General features: G+C 35.4%; 1 protein-coding gene across 1 annotated transcript; it reads left to right on the top strand.

Moving 5' to 3' along the window:
• Positions 1–20,256: 20,256 nt before the first annotated feature.
• LOC128021144 (E3 ubiquitin-protein ligase RNFT1-like) lies at positions 20,257–23,578 on the top strand. Its single transcript, XM_052608132.1, has 9 exons — positions 20,257–20,462; positions 20,868–21,313; positions 21,407–21,483; positions 21,591–21,691; positions 22,240–22,393; positions 22,480–22,638; positions 22,727–22,792; positions 22,869–22,970; positions 23,185–23,578. The coding sequence occupies exons 1-9, from the start codon at positions 20,437–20,439 to the stop codon at positions 23,317–23,319; spliced, it is 1,266 nt and encodes a 421-aa protein (XP_052464092.1). The 5' UTR covers positions 20,257–20,436; the 3' UTR covers positions 23,320–23,578.
• Positions 23,579–23,835: the final 257 nt, after the last annotated feature.

The raw sequence follows: 23,835 nt of genomic DNA, 5'->3' as shown, positions 1-23,835 counted from the left end.
TCTAATACATTCCCATTCTTCATCCATTACATCGATTTTTTTGCAACATATATGATTATTTAAAAATTGACAAATAAATATATATTCATTTTTATTGCAATTTTTAAGAAATTGTGATAAATTCTGAATGTTTTCAAATGTAATTAAAGTTGAAGCAACTGCACAGTACAGTTAGGGACTTGAGCATCACATATTCTTTTTGTTCTTTACTTCTGATTATGTTTTTTTATTATCATATTTCTTAGTTTTATGTAAATTTTTTGTCCTGTCCTTCCTAGACAGGTTCCTTTTAAAGCCAGATACACTTTCACTCTCTGTCGCGCAGGGCACATAAAAACACGCTGCTAGCAGACATGAGACTCATCAGTGGTCAGTGGAATGTGTGTCAATAGGAGTTTCAGTGCCACAGTTCAACAGCAGATCTGTTGTTTACACAGGCTAAGTGGTTATATCCTTCCTGCACCTTTTAGCAAAAGTGGAGTCAAGGAGGGATTCAGAAGTTCAAAAAGGGTAATGTGTGTAAATACAGAAGCAGTCTAACTGCTTCTTTCAGTACACACTTAAAAATGTATGCAGACATGCATCCATTACTGCACAGAAATATACAAAACAAAACATTACAATTTATTAATATTACCATGCACTACATTACTTTTTTTTTTTTTTTTGTTAATCTTATATGGCCCAAACTTTTGAATGTAAATAACAGTTTTCACAAAAATATCAAATACTGTTTCTTGAAACATTTTTTGAACACCAAACTAGCATATTAGAATCATGAGACTCTGAAAACCGGGAGTAATAATGTAGAAAATTCAGCTTTGCATCCCAGGACTAAATTCCATTTTCAAATATATTAAAATAGAAACAGTTATTCAAAATAATGTATAATATTTCAAAATATTACTGTTTTCTTTTCACTGTATATTTGATCAAATAAATGCAGCTTTAATGGACTTAAGAGACTAATATATATATATATATATATATATATATATATATATATATATATATATATATATATATATATATATATTTATTTATTTATTTATTTATTTATTTATTCATTCATTCATTCATTCATTCATTCATTCATTCATTCATTCATTTATTTATTTATTTATTTATTACAAACTTTTGACCAGTAGTTTAAATGTTCAAAAAATAAAAAAACACCTTGAAATTAGTCTATTCTCACAATAAGCCATATATTAATTCATTTGAATAACTTCCTTCGTTTTGTCAAATGCTACAGCATAATCATCTATGCATGTAACTCATGAAGGTTTTTGGTGTCAGATCTCAGCTGCACTCTTTCCCATCATCAGGTGCGTGGATCAGCCACCAGAGACAACCTGAAGGGTGAGGACCTCTCTGCTCTTCCCACCACTACAATCAGCCTAATACCCTGTTAGCTCTTCAAGCTGAACCAGAGTACATAAGGGTTCACGGTTATTTTGGTAAGAGCTCCAAACCACTGAATGGGTCATTTAGGGGGTAATTGTGGCCCTGGCTGAGTTCTCCGCTGGATGTCCTTGTTTAGAAACACTGAAGGATTGAACAAGCATCTCTGCCCCTCTCATCTCTGAAAATGTTTCTGTTTGCAGAGAGGACCCGCAGACGGAAGCTGCCTCTGACCATAAACCTCCCCTGAACCGTGTAAGACTGTGTCAGTCAAGCTCAATACCTTTTCAGCTGAGCTCTGGGAAAGCCTTCTCTTTTGTTGCTGCAAGATCTCACTCACTCACACAAGGAGCAGGAGGAACATTGGTCACTTTTTGGTCTGTCTGTTATCACTAGAATAGGTACACAAACAACACTCATTTTCAGCCCCTTGTTTTTTCTTTTAATATTTGTTGGCAATAAAGCATAGGATATTTTACACTTTAAATACATACAGCTTAAAATCGGATTTTATATATATATATAGGCTATATATATATATATATATATATATATATATATATATATATATATATATATATATATATATATATACTGTTCAAAATTTAGTATTTTTTCTATAAAAAGAAAAGAAAACAATTCTTCATCAAGAATACTGAAGCTGATAAAAAAAAATGACAGTCAATAATGCATCACACAGACATTTTTGAATTTATGCACACCTAAAAAACAAACAAACAAACAAACAAAACTCAAAATGATTTTTAATTAAAAAATTTAAAAGATACTTATTGTAAAAGAGGTGTATACAATTTATGGTATATATGAACCAATAAATGAAAGGATATGAAATTAAAATTGGCTGAACATTTGTTTCTTACAAACATGCAGCTTTTCACATCACAAGACATGCATTGATGGACAGGAGTTGTGTGGATTACTTGTGATGTTTTTATCAGCTGTTTGGACTCTCATTCTGACGGCACCCATTCACTGCAGAAGGTGAGGGTGAGTGAATGTTCAGCAATTTTAATTTTTGGATGAACTATTCCTTGAATAGAAGGCACACAAAAAGAGCATAATTTTATTGACCTTAATGCGTTCGGTTTTAAACAAGAGTAGAGGGTATGCTAGCTTTCTTTGACACATTTTACCAGAATTCCACAGATTTGCTCCTCAAATCAATACAGAAAGTCTGAAAAAAAAAAAAAGATTCCATCTGTGTCTATTACTTAGCATTAGGAGCCTGGATTGTTTGTTCTGCTGTGGTATACAGTAGAAGCCAGTGTCGCAAGACTTCAAAACACTGTTGAACACACAGGAGCTTAGCAGGAACATTCCCCTGTACACAAATGCAGACATGACAGATGATTTTTTTTTTGTTCACCTGATGCAGGGCGAGGGGTGTTCTGCATGGCTGCTGCCTCTCCCAGTGGCAAACAACTACAACTGAACATCCCTGCCGCCAAATAATCTGACACACTTTCCCTCTCTCTGCAGTCTATTGCCGTTTCAGCACTGTTAGAAATCATGTCACTCTGTTCGTCTCTCTCTCTCTCCCTCTCGTACCCACTCCCTTCCCCTCTCTCCACGAGCAGATGGATGAAAAGTGGCAGTATCACGGCTTCTTTTAGTTAAGCTGCAGAAACAGCATGAGATTAATAAATTCAATATGAATAGAGAGTTAATGAAAGGAGCCTCTCCCCCTCCCTTTCAGCTGTGTTTTCTGTCGTCTGAGGAGCTGTAAGGAGCACCATTGAAAAGCGGGAGTCAGCAGAAACAGCCCCTGGATCGCAGACCGACTTTGACCTCTGCAGATTCCTCTGTGGCAGCTCACTCTGTCATTCCTCTGCAGTTCCAACCAATAAACACATCAACGCTTAGATCTGACACAATATGGGCACAAAAACATTTTTTTTCTTTGTAGTTAAAGTATAAATAGTTGTGCATCATGAATTGACTCCAGTATTGCATGAAGTTAATGCATTGCATTATAATAGGGAAACAACATGGAAGGTTTTGTCAAATAAAAAAGAACCTCAAATTTTGAATATTTAATTTTTTACATTTTTAACAGCAGTCTCTAGGGGGACTCGGGAACAGATACGCATCAAGTATTTTGTGGAATCCAGAAATAACACCGTGGGCATCACCTCGGCAAGCCTGCAGAAGTCCAAACATGCTGAGACGTCCACAACGAACAAGACACTGAGAAATCAGCCACCCACACAATTTGGCCCTGCTTTCCCTCCGTTCGTCTCAAAGGACAGAATCAATGACAAATGAAAACCACGGTCCTGTCTTAAATCAAAGCGTGCACACGTTGCAGTTTCTACCTTGTGTCTGGGTACAGGGGCTGCCAATTAGTAATGAAACAGTTGGGAACCGTCTCCTTGCCAGGTTATCCTCAAGGACAGGCGTGAGAGAAGCAGGCCTGCTATAGGAGGAGCCGGGAACCGGGATCTATGTGCTCGGAGGCTGCCACAGAGGACATGGCCACAGTTTGGCCATCTGACCACAGTCGTACAGCATTTCAATATGAGATACATTCTGAATGATCCAGCATTATCCACCAATACAATGGAAAATGCCCAACATGCAGCTAAAAAATTATTCTAATTTAAACTGTAAAAGAAAGATTTGAAATGAAAGGGAAGTTGCAAAACTTGCAAAACTTGCAAAGAAATTGCAAAGAAACAACATGGATTACACTGAATTAAAAATGACATTTTGAAGTAGAAAAATTGAAAAAGTATTTTATTATAAATGTATCCTGTGGAAACATCTTTTTCTTTTTAAATACATAGTGTAATTTTACAGTAAAACATTGTTAAATACAAAATTTTTGGAAGGAAAAAAAAAAAATCTTATAATGTACAGTGAATTAATTGTCTGTATAGTTCTGATGTTCATTTAGTGTTATTTTAGTGTCGTGTGTTAGCATGACTCGTATTTGTGTATGACACCTTTTATAAATTAGTATTTACCCTGGCTTTTCCTAATACTCCTGATCCATCTGCACTTAACAAAATAATACAATAAAAAATACAATTTTGGATAAAACAAGGAATATTTGCAGTACATTTTACAATAAAATACTTATTCATTTTTGTTGTTGTTGTTATTGTTTGTTTGTTTAAGAAACTTGCTGTATCTTTGTTGCTGTAACAATTTGTGAAATTTACTAGCAATTTCTGAGTGAAAACTCTTTCTAAAATTTTTCATTGTTATAAGGTGGCTATTAGTATATTATAATGGTAAAAACTGATTTTAGTAATTGGGTTACTTATAGATATATTACTGTAAATGTAATTTAAACTTAATGTTCCCTCTTGCAACCTCTGCTGCCTCTTTTTTTCACACAGTTTTTTTTTTTTTTTTTTTGTAGTGTCCCAAATTAAATTGCTGTAGAACTGTAAGATTGTTATATTACATTTGGAGTATTTATTTTAAGGAGTTGAAAGGCCAGTGGACACACACATAATCAGTGAAACACTTCTTGTGCACCAGGCCGCAGGAAAGAGTCAAACCACAATAGCAAAAGACACAATATAATGGTGTTAACACAAAGAGCTATAAAGTGTGACAAGTGTGCGATAAACACTGATGATAAATAGTAATATGCTCTGTGGAGAATATGGCAAGGATTTGCAATCTGATGCTGTGTGTGTAAAATTGAAAACAGTTGGAATCAATAGGGGTATTATAGCATTAGCCATGGAGAGATATACCATAAACTGTTTCTACATGCACCCTGGCAAAGCAATTTACACACTTGCTCAGCTTTTATGAATAATGCATGATCATATCAGTGCTGCAGCAGAGCCCTGTACTGTAAGCTGCTTTAATAACTGCATGAGTAAAGTCACCTTTGATATTAATTCATACTAACTTGATAGAAATATGATGATATAAGTGTGTGTGTGTGTGTGTGTGTGTCTAATCTGAGTTCATCTTTATGATATAAAAAATGTACTGTCTGATTTTATGGACTCTACCTGCTTACATAATAAAAACAATAATTGTAATATTTGCATTATATCTAAACTAAAGTCAAACATAAACAATTCTGACGCTGATATTATTAATAATACCATTAATAATAATTCAGAATTTATGCATTTCACCAGCTTACATTAAATACGATTATAATTTACATTTTATTTATATTTGCATTATAGCTTAACAAAACTAATTTGTACTTCTAAAAATAATTTACAATAATTAATATATTATTAATAAAACATAATAATTAAAAATATACATTTAGAATAATAACTATTATTTGTATTCATACAATTCTGATTCTAAATATAAAATATATGAATAATAAAAAATATGTATAATTATTATTAACCCAATAACAATAATATTTATATAATAATAACAATTAAAATTAATATTTAAAATAATTACAACTATTATTTATATTACTATTATTTATTATACTATTACAAAAACAACAACATTAACATCTCTCATTATTATATTAGTTATATTAGTACAGTAATAATAAAAATGGTTAAAGAATATTAATGTCAGTTACTAATAAACTATATAATTTTAATTTTAGATAAATATTCATTTTTATTATTGTTATTTAAGCAGGTAAGCAAAAACTTCTCTCTTTTCAGCATTTCCTCCTTTTATTATTATTATTTTATAAAGCTTTCACTCCCATTTGCATCATCAGGATGTTTATGATGTTTTGACAGTTACTTCAAATGCATTTCCACACAAAACCTAAAAAATCATAAACTCCATCGCTGTGAAAATTGTGAGTCTGAAAGGCCCTCAAGCAAAAACATCAGTGTGTGTTTGTGTGTCTGTGTGTGTGTGTGTGTGTGTGTGTGTGATTTGAAGCACCAGCAGTCTGCAAGAGTTTTGATGAACAATTGAAGTGTTCAGTCCACAGCCAGGATCTGCAGATCATGTTCAAACCATTAATGTGGGTCTGATTACATAACAATTACTTTTGCTCGAGGGACACACGCATTTCAGCATGAAGCGCAGCTCAGAGATACGGGAACAACATTTTCAGATAAGGGCAGTACAATCTTCCTTGAAAAGTGTAATCTCTAATAACCTCTAAGCAAATGGCTTTAACATGTCAGGGATATGGTGAAACACGTCCTCTGTGGGCACAATTCATCTTCCCAGCCTCTTGTTTTCCAGCGGCACTGGAACTTTTGCACGGTGGATCTGCATTGCACAACTCACCTGTCATCAAAACCTGATTATTATATTTTTATTTCGCTTCTTCTTGCGGATAGAACATTGTTTCCTTGCATTATACTTAAAAAAAAATTCTTACAATAAAACAGTGTATTTTCTTGTGAAATGAATTAAGTTACTTATTATTGAACTTCACTTTGAAAAACTGTTTAAATATTAAATATTCAAATTTAAATCATCAAACTAAGCTATTTATGAAACATATAGCAAAATAAACATAGTAATAAAATATAGTTTTAGTAATAATATTGACAACACTGTAATAAAAAATCTTAAATGATAATATCTTTATTATTAAAAACTTTATTATTTATTATTATTGGAAGAAATCACTGCAGGCTAGGTAATAAAAAATAAATGAAACCATCAGATAAAAGTGAAATTGTCACACTGTCAGAAATAAAGTCACACCTTTTTATTTTTTTTACTTTGAAGAGAAAATGGGTTTCAAAATATGTGTGTCATTTAATTGCAATAAATTATATATAATGTAATAATCAAATAAATGTTATAATAACAATACTGTATAATACAGCATTACTATTCATTACATTTTATTTTGAAAACAAAAAAATATATATATATAATATTGTTTTTATTGTTAAGCTGAATTAATAATAATGGATTTCAAAATTTACAGCCGGTATTTAATTGCAATAAATTGTAGAAATAATACTCTTAAAATTACTGTGAAAGCATGGCAGATTGTACTGTACTACAATTATTTTTCACGAGTGTAAAAGGTTACAAAAGTCACTTTCTCCACATTCCTATTCAGCTGTTGTGATCTACTTTACTCTTCCTGCTTCTCCTTTATGGCTACAGGAAGTCGGCTTAGTGCTGGGTGTCTGAGTGAGTTTGCAAGGCTTTCTGTAAGAGAAATACATAATTAATGAAGAGTGTGCTATTTCTCTGAACACACAGGGAATCACTCCTTTCAACTTTGTCTCAGACCCCCAGTGGGCAGCGTCTACAGGGTTCTCATGACACACAAACACGACCCCCCGGTGCCCTCTCCCCCCGTCTCAGACTGAACAGACACAAAGCAACTCCTTTTCAATATCTTCCATTCTCTCACCCTCTCCCTCCTTTTCTTTCTGTCACCCATATTTCATCTCCTATCGAACCCTAAATTCTTACTCCCTCCTGTGTGCAGTGGCGGCATGCTGAGGCTAAATTAATTCGACGGCGCTGCTTTCTTTCTTTTTTTTTTTCCTTTTGTTGCTTTTCAACTTTGTGATTAGTCCATAGCCCTGGTTTCATGCTAGACTTGCCAATTCCGTTTGGCAGACAGTGATCTTATCCTGCAGTCAAATATTGTAAGAACATGCTCCCAGTGGGAATCTGTGCCAGAAGAGAGAGAGACTGAATGAGGAAAATCTCTAATAAGATGAAAAAGAAGGGAAAAAAGAAAAACTAGTCCTCTGACATACAAACTTATTAACAAAAAAAACCTGAAAAAAATACCTTCTTCCTTCTAATCTGTGTCTTTAACAAACATTGTGTTGGACTGTGAAGATAAGTACAAAATACTGGCAACAATAGTAGCTAGGAATATACTATAAATTCACACTAAGTCTTTTATGGTGCGCACAATACATCCTCACCTCCGACAGTAAGAGTAAAAACCCTTCCCCAGGAACTGAATCATTCCTTAAAGAACATAAAGGCATCCGAACTATACAGACAGTGAAATTACAAGAAACAAATGGGGCAGTGCTGCACTCGTGTGGTTCGTAAATAAGGCATGCAGCAGGCTGAATATACTATGTGCTGAGATTGCTTGTCTCACTTACCTTTGGAAAAATGCAGGGCAAATGTGGGCTGATGGAGAAACCAGCAGATCTCTTCTTTAATGCTTAAGGCCACAGGGGAAATATCAGTGTGAGGCTGCTTTTAAAATCGGGAGATGTACAGTATAGGCCATACAATTCATCTTTGACTATAAACATCTCCTAAATGACTATCTAAATCTTTAAAAAGTGATGCATTATCGAAATAAGATGACTTAACATTCATGCGTTTATTGTTAACAGCAAAGCTGTGACAGATGTCCAGATCCAAAAAGAAAAGAAGTAATGGCATAGATCATGGAGAGCCGGAGCCCACTGCAAATGAAGAGCCATCGCAAGAAGAAGTGACTGAACCTGCCATTGAGCTGATGATGCGTCTGACCAACTGTGTGAGCCGGAGGAAATTCTCATGTAGTATGATGGGATGTAAGTGAGTGTTTTTCAGTTTTGGGGATCTAGAGACTTTGCTTCCCCTAAGCCTGCCTAGTTCGCCTGGATCCTCGAGATAAATCTACCTTTAAAATCTGTTTTTGTTATACAACTATATTAGTATTATTACTGAAAGAACTGAAGATAGAGAGGATATACTCTTCCTCTCTATCTTCAGTTCTTTCAATAATAATGTAGGTCTGGGTAAATGTCAGGTTCTGCAAAAATACAGCATCCATTTATTAACTTTTTTTTTTTGCACATAACAATTCCATATTGGCATATCTTAGTCACTGGGGTGTGTTGAGTATCACTTCAAGTAAAAGCAGGTTTACCAGTCACTCAAGTCTGATTAGATCATTTTCCATTACAGTCCTATCCTGAGCGATTAAATCATGTAATATTTAATGACTGCCAAGATACCACAACATTAATCATTATCATCCATGGGAATGTTTGATGCAGCTGTTAAAATAAACCTCTGCTGGAATATCGATCGATGTAAATCACTGTTCGGTCTCAGCAGCTCTCTAAAGATCTCTTCCACAACGACTCATATAAAACCTTGCCTTCTGTTCTACTTCATCTGAGCAAATGTTTTAAAGAAGTGCATGGCATTTCACGGAACAAATATTGCCATAGTCAAAAGAGGTTGTTTTTTAGGTTCACCAGCCATCTGCTCAGAACATTACACAGAAGAGGTGTCAAAGAAGCTTTATGATTCATTCTAATGATTAAGAACTGTTAGCTAGACTGTAACTTGCACTTGTAGAATTCATAGAATTGTTGTGGCCTTGCAAATCATTCTAGGGATTCTATATCTGTAATGTGTCCTCGGTCGAATTCTCTCTCTTAGAGTTTGCTGCCGCCGGCATGCCTGACAGATTTTCTCTGTGTACTGTTTGAGGACATGTTTCTCTAATGCTGCCCGACCACTCGCAGCCAGAGAGTCTGGCACAGGAATGATTACCTGTCTGTATGATCAATTACCTGATTACTCTCTGGATACACACTCGTGGCATGTCTCTGGAGTCATGCTCACACACTCAACACACACACATGCACAGTGGACAGACTGAATATCAGGGCACTTTCTAACAAAAATGGGTTGTGAAAAGAGAGGAGACAGAAAGTAAGTGTGTGTGTGTGTGTGTGTGGGCCTGAGAAAGAGAGCTCAAAGTGTTGGCTCTTGGTGTTGTGGCTTGTGGCAGGAAACACACTTTTGTTTCTTGTTTCAAATTAAGTCTCTCTTCTCATCATGTCTGTGCTCATATGATACAAACTCAGTGGCAGTCATATAAGAACACAATACTTACACACCACAATGAACTGTTGCCAGTTATTTTCCCTTGTTCTATTTCCTGTTTACTTGCTGTTCAATATGAAGTTCACCACCATAGGAAATTACAGGAACAGCAGCAACAACAACAATACCCAACAATAATATAATTGCCCTATAATAATACAATTACCCAAAAATATTACTATTATTATGATGTTTAAGTTATTTAAATTCAGTTGTTCAGATAATTATTTTATCACTGATATTATTGTTAATTCTATTATATTATTAATAAATTAAAATAATAAATGAATTTTATATTCAAATATTTTTGTTTAAACAAGTCATCAAGTCATCATCAGACTTTGTTTGGTTCATGGAAGACTGTAAATTTCAATGATTATTAAATTGTTTAATGATATTTGTGGCCTTTTTGGTCTAAGGAGGACTAACATTCAATAATTGAATAATTTTAAATATCAGATTATTAAAATTAATAAAAAAATTAAATTATTAAATAGTACATGATTAAACCATTATAATATATAAATATACATTTAATAAATCACTAAATACAAAAATAACTTATTAAAGCCTATTAAATACTACTACTACTACTAATAATAATACCACATTACAATAAGCGTATTTTATATTATTATAATTATTTTTTTAATTATTTTTTTTTATTGTGTAAAAATTCTAAATTAACATTTTTTTATGTGGAAAATATCAGTATATCACAAATAAAAAACATTTTTTACATCAGGTTTTAGTCATACGGTTAGACAATTTTCAATTACTTAATTGTAAAGTATTAAATTAAGTAACAATTAAGCAAACTGCTGGAATATTAACAGTGTCTGATGGCAAATGTAAAACTTGTAGATTTGTATCCAGTGACATTAGGAGTGAGACCAAGAAATATTTGTTGTATTAACCTCAGTTTGACCTTCTTGTATCACTTCTCAGACACACACACATACACACACAGGTGCATGAACATCAACAGACCCCTTATAGCAGCATGACCGTATGCAGCAGCTGAAAGTTTACAGTTACAGAGGAACACACAAACCCTCCTGAACCCTGGCACACAGCGGCCCATCAAATCCCTTACAAGGGAAACACATTAGACTCTCCTAAATCACACACTCACTGACATACACACATATACTGACCCGCAAACCCATATGACCACAACAGCAGTCTGATTACTGAAGCTACTGGCTAGAGGGATTTATGGGTAAAGATGGAGAGATTACACAGACAGACAGCTGTCAACTCATACATTTACCTATTATACCCTCAAACATTACATACAGTCTCATCAATTCTCCAGACTGAGTTTACATGTTAGATCATTTATGTAATCAATCGTTGCCAGATATTTTGTTGATGTATTTCCTGTATTCATTCATTCACTCAGCGCTGTATGTAAGTGTTCTGAAATGAAAAGTCTTCACGATGATATGGTTTAAATTAGATTATCTTCCCCACACAGCCATTGCACAAACCCAGACTGAGGAAGAGCGGCTCTTTAAGACAGCGAGGGCTTGATCGGGGGGGTTCTGGATTTCCATCCATGCTGATGGAGCCACGGCAGATTCTTTTACATTCATAAGATTCATAAGCGTTATACTTCCAGAGACCTCATCTGCATTATCAGCAGGTGCTATAAAATGAAGGAAGACAATGTTGTCATCAGTATGTTTGAATTATTAATGTGCAATTAAGCAGCGGCAAATATCATATCACAATGAGTTATTGCTAATTAAAGTGTGAGATAAAATGGTCAAAATAAATAAATGAATAACCTCTTTGAGTTGTTTATCGTCTGACAAGGCTGTTTGTCACTCTAAAGATGTGGTTGAGTTTTTACATTAAGGTATGAAGACGCTTTAGGTCGACCCTTGACTCAAATGCAGAGTTATTTGTGACTTTAAGAGAGAAAAACAAATCCCCTGCTACACTGCCGATCCTTTGTTACACAGTATTCCCTGTTACACTATTTGCAATTACACAGTTTTCACACATATTTCAATTAAATTCATTTGGCCTGTTTAGAGGGAAATGTAAACAGTATGTTTACTTACATTGCATTACAATAATTAAGGATAATTCAATCCCATCCCACATGGATTCTGTTGTTCCTGCAAATTTTTAAAAGGACAGTTCACCCAAAAATGAAAAAATGATCCCACGCTTTACTCACCCTCAAGCCCTAGGTGTATTTGACTTTCTTCTTTCAGACAAATACAACCGGAGCCATGTTTAAAAATGTCCTGGCTCTTCCAAGCTTTATAATGGCAGTAAATGGGGAACAAGATTTTCAAGCCCAAAAAAAGTGCATCCATCCATCATAAAAAGTGCTTCACACATCTCCGGGGGTTCTGAAGTAAAGCGATGCATTTATGTAAGAAAAAGATCCATATTTAAAACTTTATAAACTGTAATTGTAATGTATCTGCGGTTTTCTATTTGCTGTCTCATTGTATTTTTGGTTCTCTCTGTTGTGACCTAGTTTTCCTGAGCTGTCCTAATTATGTCATTCTATTCACCTATGTTTTAATTAAGTCATTAGTCCCTCGCTTGCCTTTGTATTTATACTCTCTGTTCTGTTCAGTTGGTGCCAGTTGTTGTTTGTATCTACGTTTTGTGCAACATTGGTTCTGGTGATTCCCCTGTGTTACAATATAAGACTATTGTGGATTATTTCTTTGTTGTTGTGCACTTATTTATAAGCACCAAGCATATAGCAGAGCATTAATGAGATAGTAGCATTCCAGCGGATGACGTAGGATGTCTGGTGAGAGAACCTAGTCTCAGGAGAACCAAGCTTGTTCACAGCAAAGGAAAACCAGTCTCCTCTTGGCTTTTATCAAAATCTTCAGACATTTTTCTTCACAAATCCTTGTTTTGTATTTGTAATTCTTAAGCCATGTTTTGTTTTGCTTTCTCCTCTCTGCTTCCACATTGGTCACTTCTCACCGGAGCTTACGCTATGTCTACGTCCTACATATGCTGGAACACCACTCTCTAGTGCACAGGAGTATGAAAGTTAGCGTAAGCTAGAAAGGACTATAACGTTTTAAATATGGATCCTTTTTTTACACAAACGCATTGCTTTGCTTCAGAAGAAATTTATTAACCCTCCGGAGATGTGTGGAGCACTTTTCTATGATGGATGGATGCACTTTTTGAAAATTACCTAGTTTTAAATTACATTTAAAGGCATGGTTTTTCAAAAAAGGAACATTTTGTCATAATGTTCTTACCCTCAAGTTGTTCCAAACCTGTATGAGTTTCTTTCTTCTTTCGAAAAATTTTTAAATAGAAGATATTTTAAGAATGTCGGTAGCCATCGACTTTCATAGTATTTTATTATTGTTTTCCATGTGGAAGTCAATGTCTACAGTCAACTGTTTAGTTACCAACATTCTTCAAAATATCTATCTTTGTGCTCGACAGAAGAAAGAATCTCATACAGGTTTGGAAAAAATCTAAGTGTGATTAATGACAGAATTTAAATTCTTGGCTAAACTATTCCTTCAATACTGCTGTATTTTTTTATATCATATATTTAATAATACTTTTTTTAATATACTTTATTTTTTATTAGTTTTGTTATTGTATTCCTTATTTTATTTAAAAGGAAAATAAAACAGCTCATATAAAATTTTATTTGACTTCCTGGGGTTGACAATCATCATCTTCGAAAGGTTAATTACCTCCTGAAATAATGACTTTCCCATTTCCCAAACATTTCAGGCCCTGTGTTTGTACCCTATTCATGGAAAGAAAGTGCCAAATAGTCTAACATCTGACTGCTAATTCCAGACATGAGAATGTTCATATTTCGTGTTGAATGCTGCATTTGTGTTGCTACAATCCAAAAGGTCAAACAGCAGCTGTGACATGCTGACCGCTTCCTTTACATCAAAGAATCCTTCTGGAGGGAAGTCAGTCAATAGCAGGCAATAGGACTCAACCTTGTGCAGTCGGCCCAGCATGTGTGATATATGCTAATGTATGTACATTTAAAGTACAGGAAGCTGACATTAATTAACGCATAATGATGTGCACATAAAGGTGCTTTGCTGTACTGTGTATCTCTGAGAGATGTGTTGACGACCCACTGTAAAATAATGGAAAGTCTAGGCTTAATAACTGCAGTGTGAAGGTGGAGCACTCGAGAGTAATGGGAGTGTAAGAGAAGCTCCCTGAGGACAAAACTACAGAGAATAAAGACATCTGTCCACATTTAATGAGGACATACAGTCTATCTATCTATCTATCTGTCTATATATCTATCTATCCTATATATATAGCATTAACCTGCTCATCCATCCATCTACCCAACTGTCTTTACTGTATACTTACACTGCGCAAAGTAATTATTAATTTACAGCAGCCATTATTATATTGTTGTTTTGTAAGACAGAAGTGGATACCAGCTGAACATAACAACTGCAAGAAATCCGTCAATCAAATATGGAGATGACTGAGATGTTTGTATGATATGGCAGGGATGTGGCAATTATGTAAGCATGTTTTTATTCTGCTAAAAGCCATTTAGTGACCTCATTGAAGGGCAGATGCACATAATCTCCATTTCAGATGAGAAAAAAAAAAATCATAAATTTGTAAAGAGGGGATGTCAGTAGGGGTCTGGCAAAATGTAACCACACACACACACACACACGGACACACACCTGAGGGCAGGTGATCATCTTCCTCTCCATGAAGCACCACATCCACGAGAGATCCGGTTGTCATGGTAACTGACCTACAAGCTGATTAAGGGAGCTCTGATAGAGAAAGTGTGAGTGTACGGTGGGGAAATGAGACATTACGCTCAGACAAAGAATGACATCAAACACATCTTCAGCTTTTTAAAACGGCTGAAAATTGCAGCTGAATTTCAATCACAGATCATCAGCTGACACCTTGAATGGCTAGCCAGCAAACCTGATGAGATTTAAAGGAAGGAAAATCATATTCAGCATGCAACTCAAGGTTACTGTCACTTCAGCAGGAGTGGTCTAACATTGTTTTGTATTTATTTATTTTTTGCCCGTGCCTCTCATCTGAACAGGTGATGTAACAATTGTTATTTGTTTATGTCTAGCTTACATCAATGAATATGATCAGTTTTAAATAACATTATGGATATGGTCCAATGTATTTTGTCATTACAGCCTGAAAACAATAAAAAAATGATATAAAAATTTAAATGAAACTATTATATATTAAAAATATAATAGTGTAAAAAGCATTAAAAGTTGATTTTTTAAACCCAAAAATATATAACTCTCAAAAAAATAAGGAGAGAGAAAAAAAGGGGGGAGAGGGGGGGTTGAAACCTAAAAATATATATATACTAAAATCACTCACATTATCTAATCTTTCTGAATTTATCACTGGAATCTTCTCTTAACAATACAATATAGACATTTCCTCAGCCAGTCCTTTGTTCAAATCACTCACTGCTATGAAGCGCCATCTGCTGTAAGTAAAAGGACTTTACGCTTTCAGAAGAGTTAGATATTAAACTGATATGCAGTACATTAAAAGTCAAATAGATAGTTTATGAGTTCATATTATATTTGTATTGAAATAAGACTGGAAGGAGAGACAGAGATATAAAAAAATGAGAGACGAGAGAGAGAGAGAGAGAGAGAGAGAGAGAGAGAGAGAGTTTGTCTGTCACTCCTCACTATATCCACATCTTACTCCTGAAATGTCCAATCATATCTGACAGGTAGCAATTTATGTGTCAAGTTAAGCTCTATGAGCTACGCTTACTGTATTCACTCAGACGATAACTTCCAGTCTCTGTGTTGAGTAACATGATTACATGGTAGTGAAGGAGAGGGAGTGACCTCATAAACCTTGTTTTTGGACTTGACTCCTTAATGACTGGTGCAAAGAAAGAAAGAAAGACAGATAGACAGACAGACAGACAGACAGACAGAGAGAGAGAGAGAGAGAGAGAGAGAGAGAGATCATCTGAAGCCATCTATCATGCAACTCTTTACAGAATTTCTGTAGCTTTTATGAAGCTAAATTAAAGATTTTTTCCAGTGCATATGCCTAAAGATTCTTAAAGCAAGACACTGAGGAAGAATTCATATTTTGCAATGCATGACACATTTAATGTCATGACTTTATCAGCTTTATCTGTTTTTAAGGCATTTAATTGTGAGAGGTCGAATAATTGAAGCATCTTTTAAGGCCAGAAAAACCCTGTGTTTAGGGAAAACATAATTTCAGTTAAAGGGGCGGTGAAATGCTATTTCATGCATACTGAGTTTTTTTACAATGTTAAAGAGTTGGATTCCCATGCTAAACATGGACAAAGTTTCAAAAATTAAGTTGTTTGTTTGAAGGAGTATTTCTGTTCCAAAAATACTCCTTCTGGTTTGTCACAAGTTTCGGAAAGTTTTTTTCGAGTATGGCTCTGTGTGACGTTAGATGGAGCAGAATTTCCTTATATGGTTCCTAAGGGCACGTCTGCCGGAAGAGCGCAAGCTCCCGTATAGCGAGGCTGAGCACAAGCATTCACTGATCAGAGCGAGAGCGTCGCGAAATGTTACAAAAGGAGTGTGTTTTTGGTTGCCAGGGCAAGACAACCCTGCACAGATTACCTAAAGAGAAACAGCATTAAGGGACCAGTGGATGGAGTTTATTTTTACAGAGCATCAACGGAGTTGTGCAAGTGTTTTTGTTTGTTCCCTGCATTTTGAAGATGCTTGTTTTACAAACAAGGCCCAGTTTGACGCCGGATTTGCACATCGTTTATTTCTTAAGGATAATGCAGTCCCAACGAAAAAGGGTCACGATCGTGTGTTGGAACCACAGGCGGTGAGTAAAACTGCTTCAAATATCTCTGTGTTGTTAACTTAGCTATCGGCGCGTAAGCACATCAAGTAAACAACATGCAATGTTATCATCAAACTGCACTTTCCACATGTACAGCTTAAAAAAAAAAAAAAAAAGACGACATAAAGTGGAACCTAGTCATTTTCCAAAACCGCTAAGCAAATATATACAGTTTCAGTACATACCACATAGAGACGTCGTTGCTGATGCTGCTCTTGTTAAATTTCAGCCTCTGGATCTGATTCTGGATCATAAATATACGGCTGAATCTGACTGTTAGCCATGGTTTGTTTTGGTTGGTTTTGTCCTCACTGTAATGTCACAGTTTCCAAACGCTCTCAACGCAAAAGCCTACGGGCGCTCGTGATTCTTCGCTATCTTTCTCTTATGAATATGATAAAACTAAATACTTTTTGAAGTTATGAAGGATGCAGTACTACTCTATAGGTACTCAAGATTAACAGGATATTGAATTATCCCCCCCCCCCCCCCCCCCTTAAAGCTGCGGTAGGGAACTTTTCTAGCGGTTAATAAACAGAACTGCTTGCGTCTTGCGGAAGAACATCGTAGCTGGAACTACTTCTCTCTGTTTATGTCTATGAAGAATCACAAAGGTACTGGGTTACTCCGCCGCGGTACCCCTGAAGCAATCTAAAATAGTCTGAATATAAACACTTATTATAGGTGCACCCTAGTGATTCAGGACAAGCTAAAAACACGGTTTGGAAAATGGATTCATGGTGTACTCACTTATTATATACATTTTTCTACATTTTGAACACAAACAAAGTTACGGACCGCAGCTCTGATTGGTTGTTTTTTACCGGGAGCGGATGGCTTTCTGCAAATGGCAATAGGACCACTGGGAGGAGCCAGAGGAGCTTGATTTTTTTCACAGATTATCTGTCTCATATTCTACTGTCAGGACATAATGACAGGTTTAACAAATATGTAAAAAATATATTTTTACAAAAGTTCCCTACTGCAGCTTTAAGTAGATATTACTGTTTAATTTAGTACAGTATTTCTAGTGCCAGAAAATAGCAGCCCCTGCAAAAAAAGACACACTCCCAGCTCAGTCGTATTATCATCATTTAAACAAGTTACTTATGTCCATTCCTTCACAAATTAAGCTGCATTATCCTTAAAGCATAATTTTAACATTCTCAGTTACACAGAATAACCCATACATTTAGATTAGTAGGAGGCTGTAATAGGTTTTTTAATTACATGATTTTATCCTTGTCTGGACACAGTGTCTGTGTAAGTACAGTCCAGGGTAGATGATGATTATACTGTTCACTGTTTACTTATCTTTATGTGTAGATGTGAATGTTTCAGTATCATTAATAATGGCATATGATTGCATCAAACCTTTTAACACAAAAATTAAATTTAGCTTGACATGTCACCTTTTTGCAAAATCAGATATGAAGACTTTTACATCAATTAAAATGTTTACACAATGTGATCCAAAAGTAAAAGTAAAACAAACAAACAAACAAACAAAAAAATACTGAAAATGTATAAATTGTACTTCTTTTTTAATCTAAGTGTTTAAATGGCATGCTATATTATCAGTATGAACAGAAGAATTAACCCAAATTTCTAGATTGTGGTGGTTTTTTGTTTCCTCTCTTCCTTTTAAAATCCTACTTTCTGGGTTAAAATTTGATTTCCAATCTCACATATTCAATACAGACTCTGACTTTTGGACCCCACTGTATAGTTTCATGGAAAAAGAATTGAAGGGAAAATTGATCTAATTCTCCTGTAACACAAAGGTCATGTCTAGAGGTCAGGTCAAGTATAATATTAACATGTAATTTATTTAAAGTAACGAAAATGTTTATATATATATATATATATATATATATATATATATATATATATATATATAAATTTATTCTTTATTGTCAACAAATATCATTTATAATTGCACATCCCACTGTATAATATGAAAACATTTCACATGCAGCAATAAAGAACAAGGAGAAAAAAGGTAGAGAGAAAACATAAACATCAGTTATATAAAAAACATGTATACTTTACATATTTAACATTTACATAGTATATTAAATGCAATTTTAAACTGTTTTTTATGTGAAAATGTTAAAGGAAGAGCATAGCAACTTTTTAAATTGCTTTAGACTTTGACATCACATCTATATACATTTACATTTTAATTTTTTTCAAGCACTGTAAAAAGAGGTTTGCCCTTTATAAACTTGCATTTATGCATGTGAAATTTACCGAAAAATAAAATACAATTTATATTAAAACCAACATCCTTTAAAGAATGATCCTTGATATAATAACCCAAAATCATGTTTATAAGATAAGGAAAATGCTTTTAAAACATTGTCAACAATAATAATAATAATAAAAACTGTACATTATTCCAAAAATGCTGGGTATGTTGGCAGGACCAAAACATATGAGTAATTGTTTCAGCGGAACATTCACAGAAAGAGCAATTGAAATCAATATCATTTTTACATTTTTGTTGGAATTCATTTGTAGAATAAACTCTATGAATTAATTTATATGATGTATCCTTAATATTATTTATAAGGAGGATTTTTTGTGGTAATAACCAAAGTATTTGGCATTATTTGATAAACACCAGAGTGTTGCGACACTCCCATAGGCTTCCATAAGAACTGAGGAATGTGGAAGTAAAGCGTGTCATGGAGCAGCCAATAGTTCCAAACAACCAAAAGTTCCAGCACTGAAGATATTTTTTAACAAATTAGTTGACCTCTCAGAAATTTGGCCAGTAGGGGTATTTTATGAAATTTTTATTTTATGTGTTATAATTTATGTTTATCGTTAGATAACAGACAGACAGACACACACACACACACACACACACACACACACAAGAAATAGAAAGTTGAGCTGGCGCAGTGCTGCTATGTGTGCAGGGGTAACAACCAACCAGAACATTAACAACAAACCTGAATTCAGGTGAGTTAAAGAGTTGGTTGCACCAGCATACATCAAAGAGCCTCTAAGTGTCCATTCACTTTGCTTATAATGAAAAAGACGCATCGGATTCTGTCATTGTGCTTAACCTATCTTTTTTTTTTTTTTTTTAAACAAAAAACTAAACAAGTAATACGAATTTGGAACAACATTTCTTTTATTATTATTATTATTTTTTTTTTTTACCGAGTTTATTTCTAAATTGGGCTTTTATTTTGAAGAAAAGACACAGCCTTATTGAGTACTTTTATTTTGGTTTCCAGCAGATCCACCGGTTCCTTTATGGCTCCCGGAACAATGTCAAGCTGTAACTAAACTCCTTTAGCCGATAAGCTGTTTTGATTAATATCTCTTTGAGTAATTTTGTTTTGCTCGTTCAAACAACACCGTGGCCTGTAGAATGGAGATCGGTGATTTATCATGAAACTCCGCGCGCAGTATGACAGGTATTTATTTATTAATACCTTTACTCTAACAGCATTTTCAGGGCTTTCATGAAAAACATCAAGAATCTTAGATATACACCGTTAGTGATTATATATTATCCATCATTTAATGTAGTTCTATCGAATTTGTTGTCTAACCCCGAAGTTTAGTTCAGTTCACATATGTGTTACATTATGCACTTGAATAATCATGTAAACAGATGTGTAACGTTAAGACTGCTGTTGTTTCGAACGGGAGCGCTGCGAGGATTTCCATTTTGGGTGGGCCATAAAAAGTTGGGGGTGGCCATAATTTTACAGTGGAGTAATAATAAAATTATAATAAAAACTTTTATATTTATATGGAGTTGTTTGTCTGTTTTATGTTTGCCTTCTGATGCACTGATTTGGTTTATTTTTCAACAGAGGAACATATAGCGAGTCCAGAAGAGCGTTTAGACTGAGGGATACACCTGATCCGATGCAAACCGATCCCAGCCCGCAGGGAGGGAACGGGCTGTCGTTAACCCTGCAGCCGGAGCTGCTCGCCCGAATGCCTGGAGCTGGGAGCTCCAACGGGCCGGAAACAGACGAGGATGTCCGGGTTCCTATAGGCAGCTCATCGGGGTCTACAAATGGACGTGGCGCGACCTCGCGCAGGCTGAGAGCAGCGAGCCACAGCCACGCCCATTCTCACGGACACACGCACAGCCACGAGCGCGAGCACGAGTCGGACAGCGGCGAGTCTGACCTGGAGTCCGGAGAATCCAGCAGCTCGTTATCAGAGCTTCGCTACCTCCTGCGCTGGCTCAAGAAAGGCCTTCCTTTCATAGTTATTCTCTGTGCGAAACTAGTCATCCAGCACGCCCTGGGTACGTGTTAGCTAGAACTACTGTTAATGCAGTGGTTATGATCTGTAAAGTTCATGTCCCCTGTCACACTTCTGTGGTGTTGTTTTTCTGTAGGTCTGGCTGTTGCAGTGGGTTTGTTTACCACCTTTATGTATGTCAACAAAAGCATTCAAACGCAAGTCTTTCTCCACGTAAGTCCACCATATTATTTCATATTTACCACGGGAGTTGAAGATCAGTGCTTGTGAGTTCCTTAGTATGGTTATCTGAAGGCTCTTTTGTTTTCTCCTGTGTAAAGGACCGAAGGACTAAGTTGCATTGTGCCTGGCTCTTGCTGTTCCTCACATCCTCCAGTCTCCTCGTGTTCTACACTTTTCCCACTCAGTCACTTTATCGCTGGTAAGGTGCTCTACATTGTATCACCAAACCTCACTTCACCACAAACTGTGACGTACTAGGTTTAGTGTAATAACTAAAAAACTAAATGTGACCCTGGACCAGAAAACCAGTCATAAATGTATAGATCATCTGAAAGCTGAATAAATAAGCTTTCCATTGATGTATGGTTTGTTAGGACAATATTTGGCCGTGATACAGCTTGGAATCTGAGGGAGCAAAAAAAAACTAATTTCAAGTTGTCCAAATGAAGTCCTTAGCCATGCATATTATTAATGATAATACATTTTTGATATATTTCCGGTAGAAAATGTACAAAATATCTTCATGGAAAATGAAGTGTAATGTAATGTATCGTAATTATTTTTGGCATAAAAGAAAAATCGATCATTTTGACCCACACAATATGTTTTTGGCTATTGCTACAAATAACCTGTGCTACTTAGGACTGGTTTTGTTGTCCAGGGCCACAAATGACCAGATCTTCTCTAAATGATAAATAAATACCATGTATATCTAATTGGCTCTCTCTTTCTTGTTTCATCCCTCAGCCTCTTTTTTGCTAACGCTACAATAGATACGCAGAACTTTTGGGAGGTTTTGTGGTGCGTCGGTGTGACTAACTTCATTTTGAAGTTTTTCTTCATGGGACTTAAGTGTCTAATTCTCCTCATCCCCTCCACGCTCATGACATACCGGCGAAGGGTGAGCATGATTCGTAACATAATTTATTTAGCTGTTTTGAGTAAAAATAAACGTTCGATTCACCTTATCCACCCTGCTTTCCATAGGGTCAGTGGTACATGCTCATAGAAGAGGTGGGTCAGTTGTATCAGGTGATCGCTCCTGTCCCGCTTTGGTTCCGTTATCTAGTCAGCTACAATGAGATGGACACCTCAGCCGGTCTGACTCTGGGAATCCTGCTAGCCTTGCTCTACCTCATAATGAAGGTGTGCACAATCATTACAATAACTAGTATTCGAAACGAATACATTACTAGGACACATCAGTCTGATCTGATTATGTTTCTTTTTTTAGCTTTTGGCCTTGTATGGGCTGTCAGGATCATTGCAAAAAACATTACGGACTTTTTTCAGTTCTGAGGTATGAAAGATTGCTTATACACAAATGTCTCGTTTTCTATATATGCTGTAAAATGTTGTTTTTACTGTGTGTAAAGGTGAACGGAGCTCCAGCCAGTCCTGCTCAGGTTAGAGAGGCAGGTGACATTTGTCCGATCTGTCAGGCTGATTTTAAGCAGCCTCGGTTCCTCGTCTGTCAGGTGAGAATGTGGTCCTGGAGTTTGACCTCCAGTGTCAACCCCCCTTAAATTCCACATTCCCAGACTAAACCACAATGCTTCTTGAAGGCAAAATGTATTACAGAACTAATCTCAGCCCAGATGAAAATGATAAATCGGCAAATAGAAATTAGTGATGCATGTCACATAATGCATGTGCATAAATGTCATCAATTTACTGTTTGACTGTCTCTAGCATATCTTCTGTGAGGAGTGCATCGCCCAGTGGCTTAACCAGGAGAGGACCTGCCCCCTGTGCCGCACTGTCATCACAGACAAGGTGCATAAGTGGAAAGATGGTGCAACATCAGCTTATTTTCAAATCTACTGAAAACTCACTGAAAGGATGGAGACAGTGTGTGACCAGCAGTGGATCCACTGAATATGGATTGTTTTCTCCTCCCAGACATCTCTGCTGAGCAAACAGCACTTGTTATAAGACAAAAGGCTCTAGAATAAGCTCCAGTTTGAGTTTTTTTTAAAATATGTATAGATATCTTGTCAAAAGGACAAGTGCAGCTCTTGTATTATTATTATTATTAGTACTACTACTACTATTATTGTTGCATGTGGAGCACCCCTATTTTTTAGTGTTTATAATTTATATTCCTCTGTGTTTTTGCATGCCATCTCTGATTTTACTAATTACCTTCTGGATGTAAGCAGAAGAATTGAGTGGAGGCAAATGGATTTCTTCAAATTGTATTTGTCGAGAAAACAATAACAAATGATATAGCAGAAATTTATTTGTTGACTCCCTAAATGTATTTAAAAAAAAAATAATAATCCTTTCATTTTTCATAGATACTGGTCTTTTTGATCCGTAGTCAGATAGTGTGTTTTTTGT

This window comes from Carassius gibelio, chromosome A10 (assembly GCF_023724105.1).
Source record: "Carassius gibelio isolate Cgi1373 ecotype wild population from Czech Republic chromosome A10, carGib1.2-hapl.c, whole genome shotgun sequence".
Taxonomy (NCBI): Eukaryota; Metazoa; Chordata; class Actinopteri; order Cypriniformes; family Cyprinidae; genus Carassius; species Carassius gibelio.
The sequence above is the reverse complement of the archived record's forward strand: the minus strand, read 5'-3'. Positions and strand labels throughout refer to the sequence as shown.

What these genes read in the sequence shown, in the direction of transcription:
- LOC128021144 (XM_052608132.1), top strand. Translation starts at nt 20,437, where the DNA reads ATGAAACTCCGCGCGCAGTATGACAG. An exon ending in AGTCATCCAGCACGCCCTGG is followed by an intron (nt 21,314 to 21,406) that starts GTACGTGTTAGC and finishes GTTTTTCTGTAG; the next exon opens with GTCTGGCTGTTGCAGTGGGT. An exon ending in GGACTTTTTTCAGTTCTGAG is followed by an intron (nt 22,793 to 22,868) that starts GTATGAAAGATT and finishes CTGTGTGTAAAG; the next exon opens with GTGAACGGAGCTCCAGCCAG.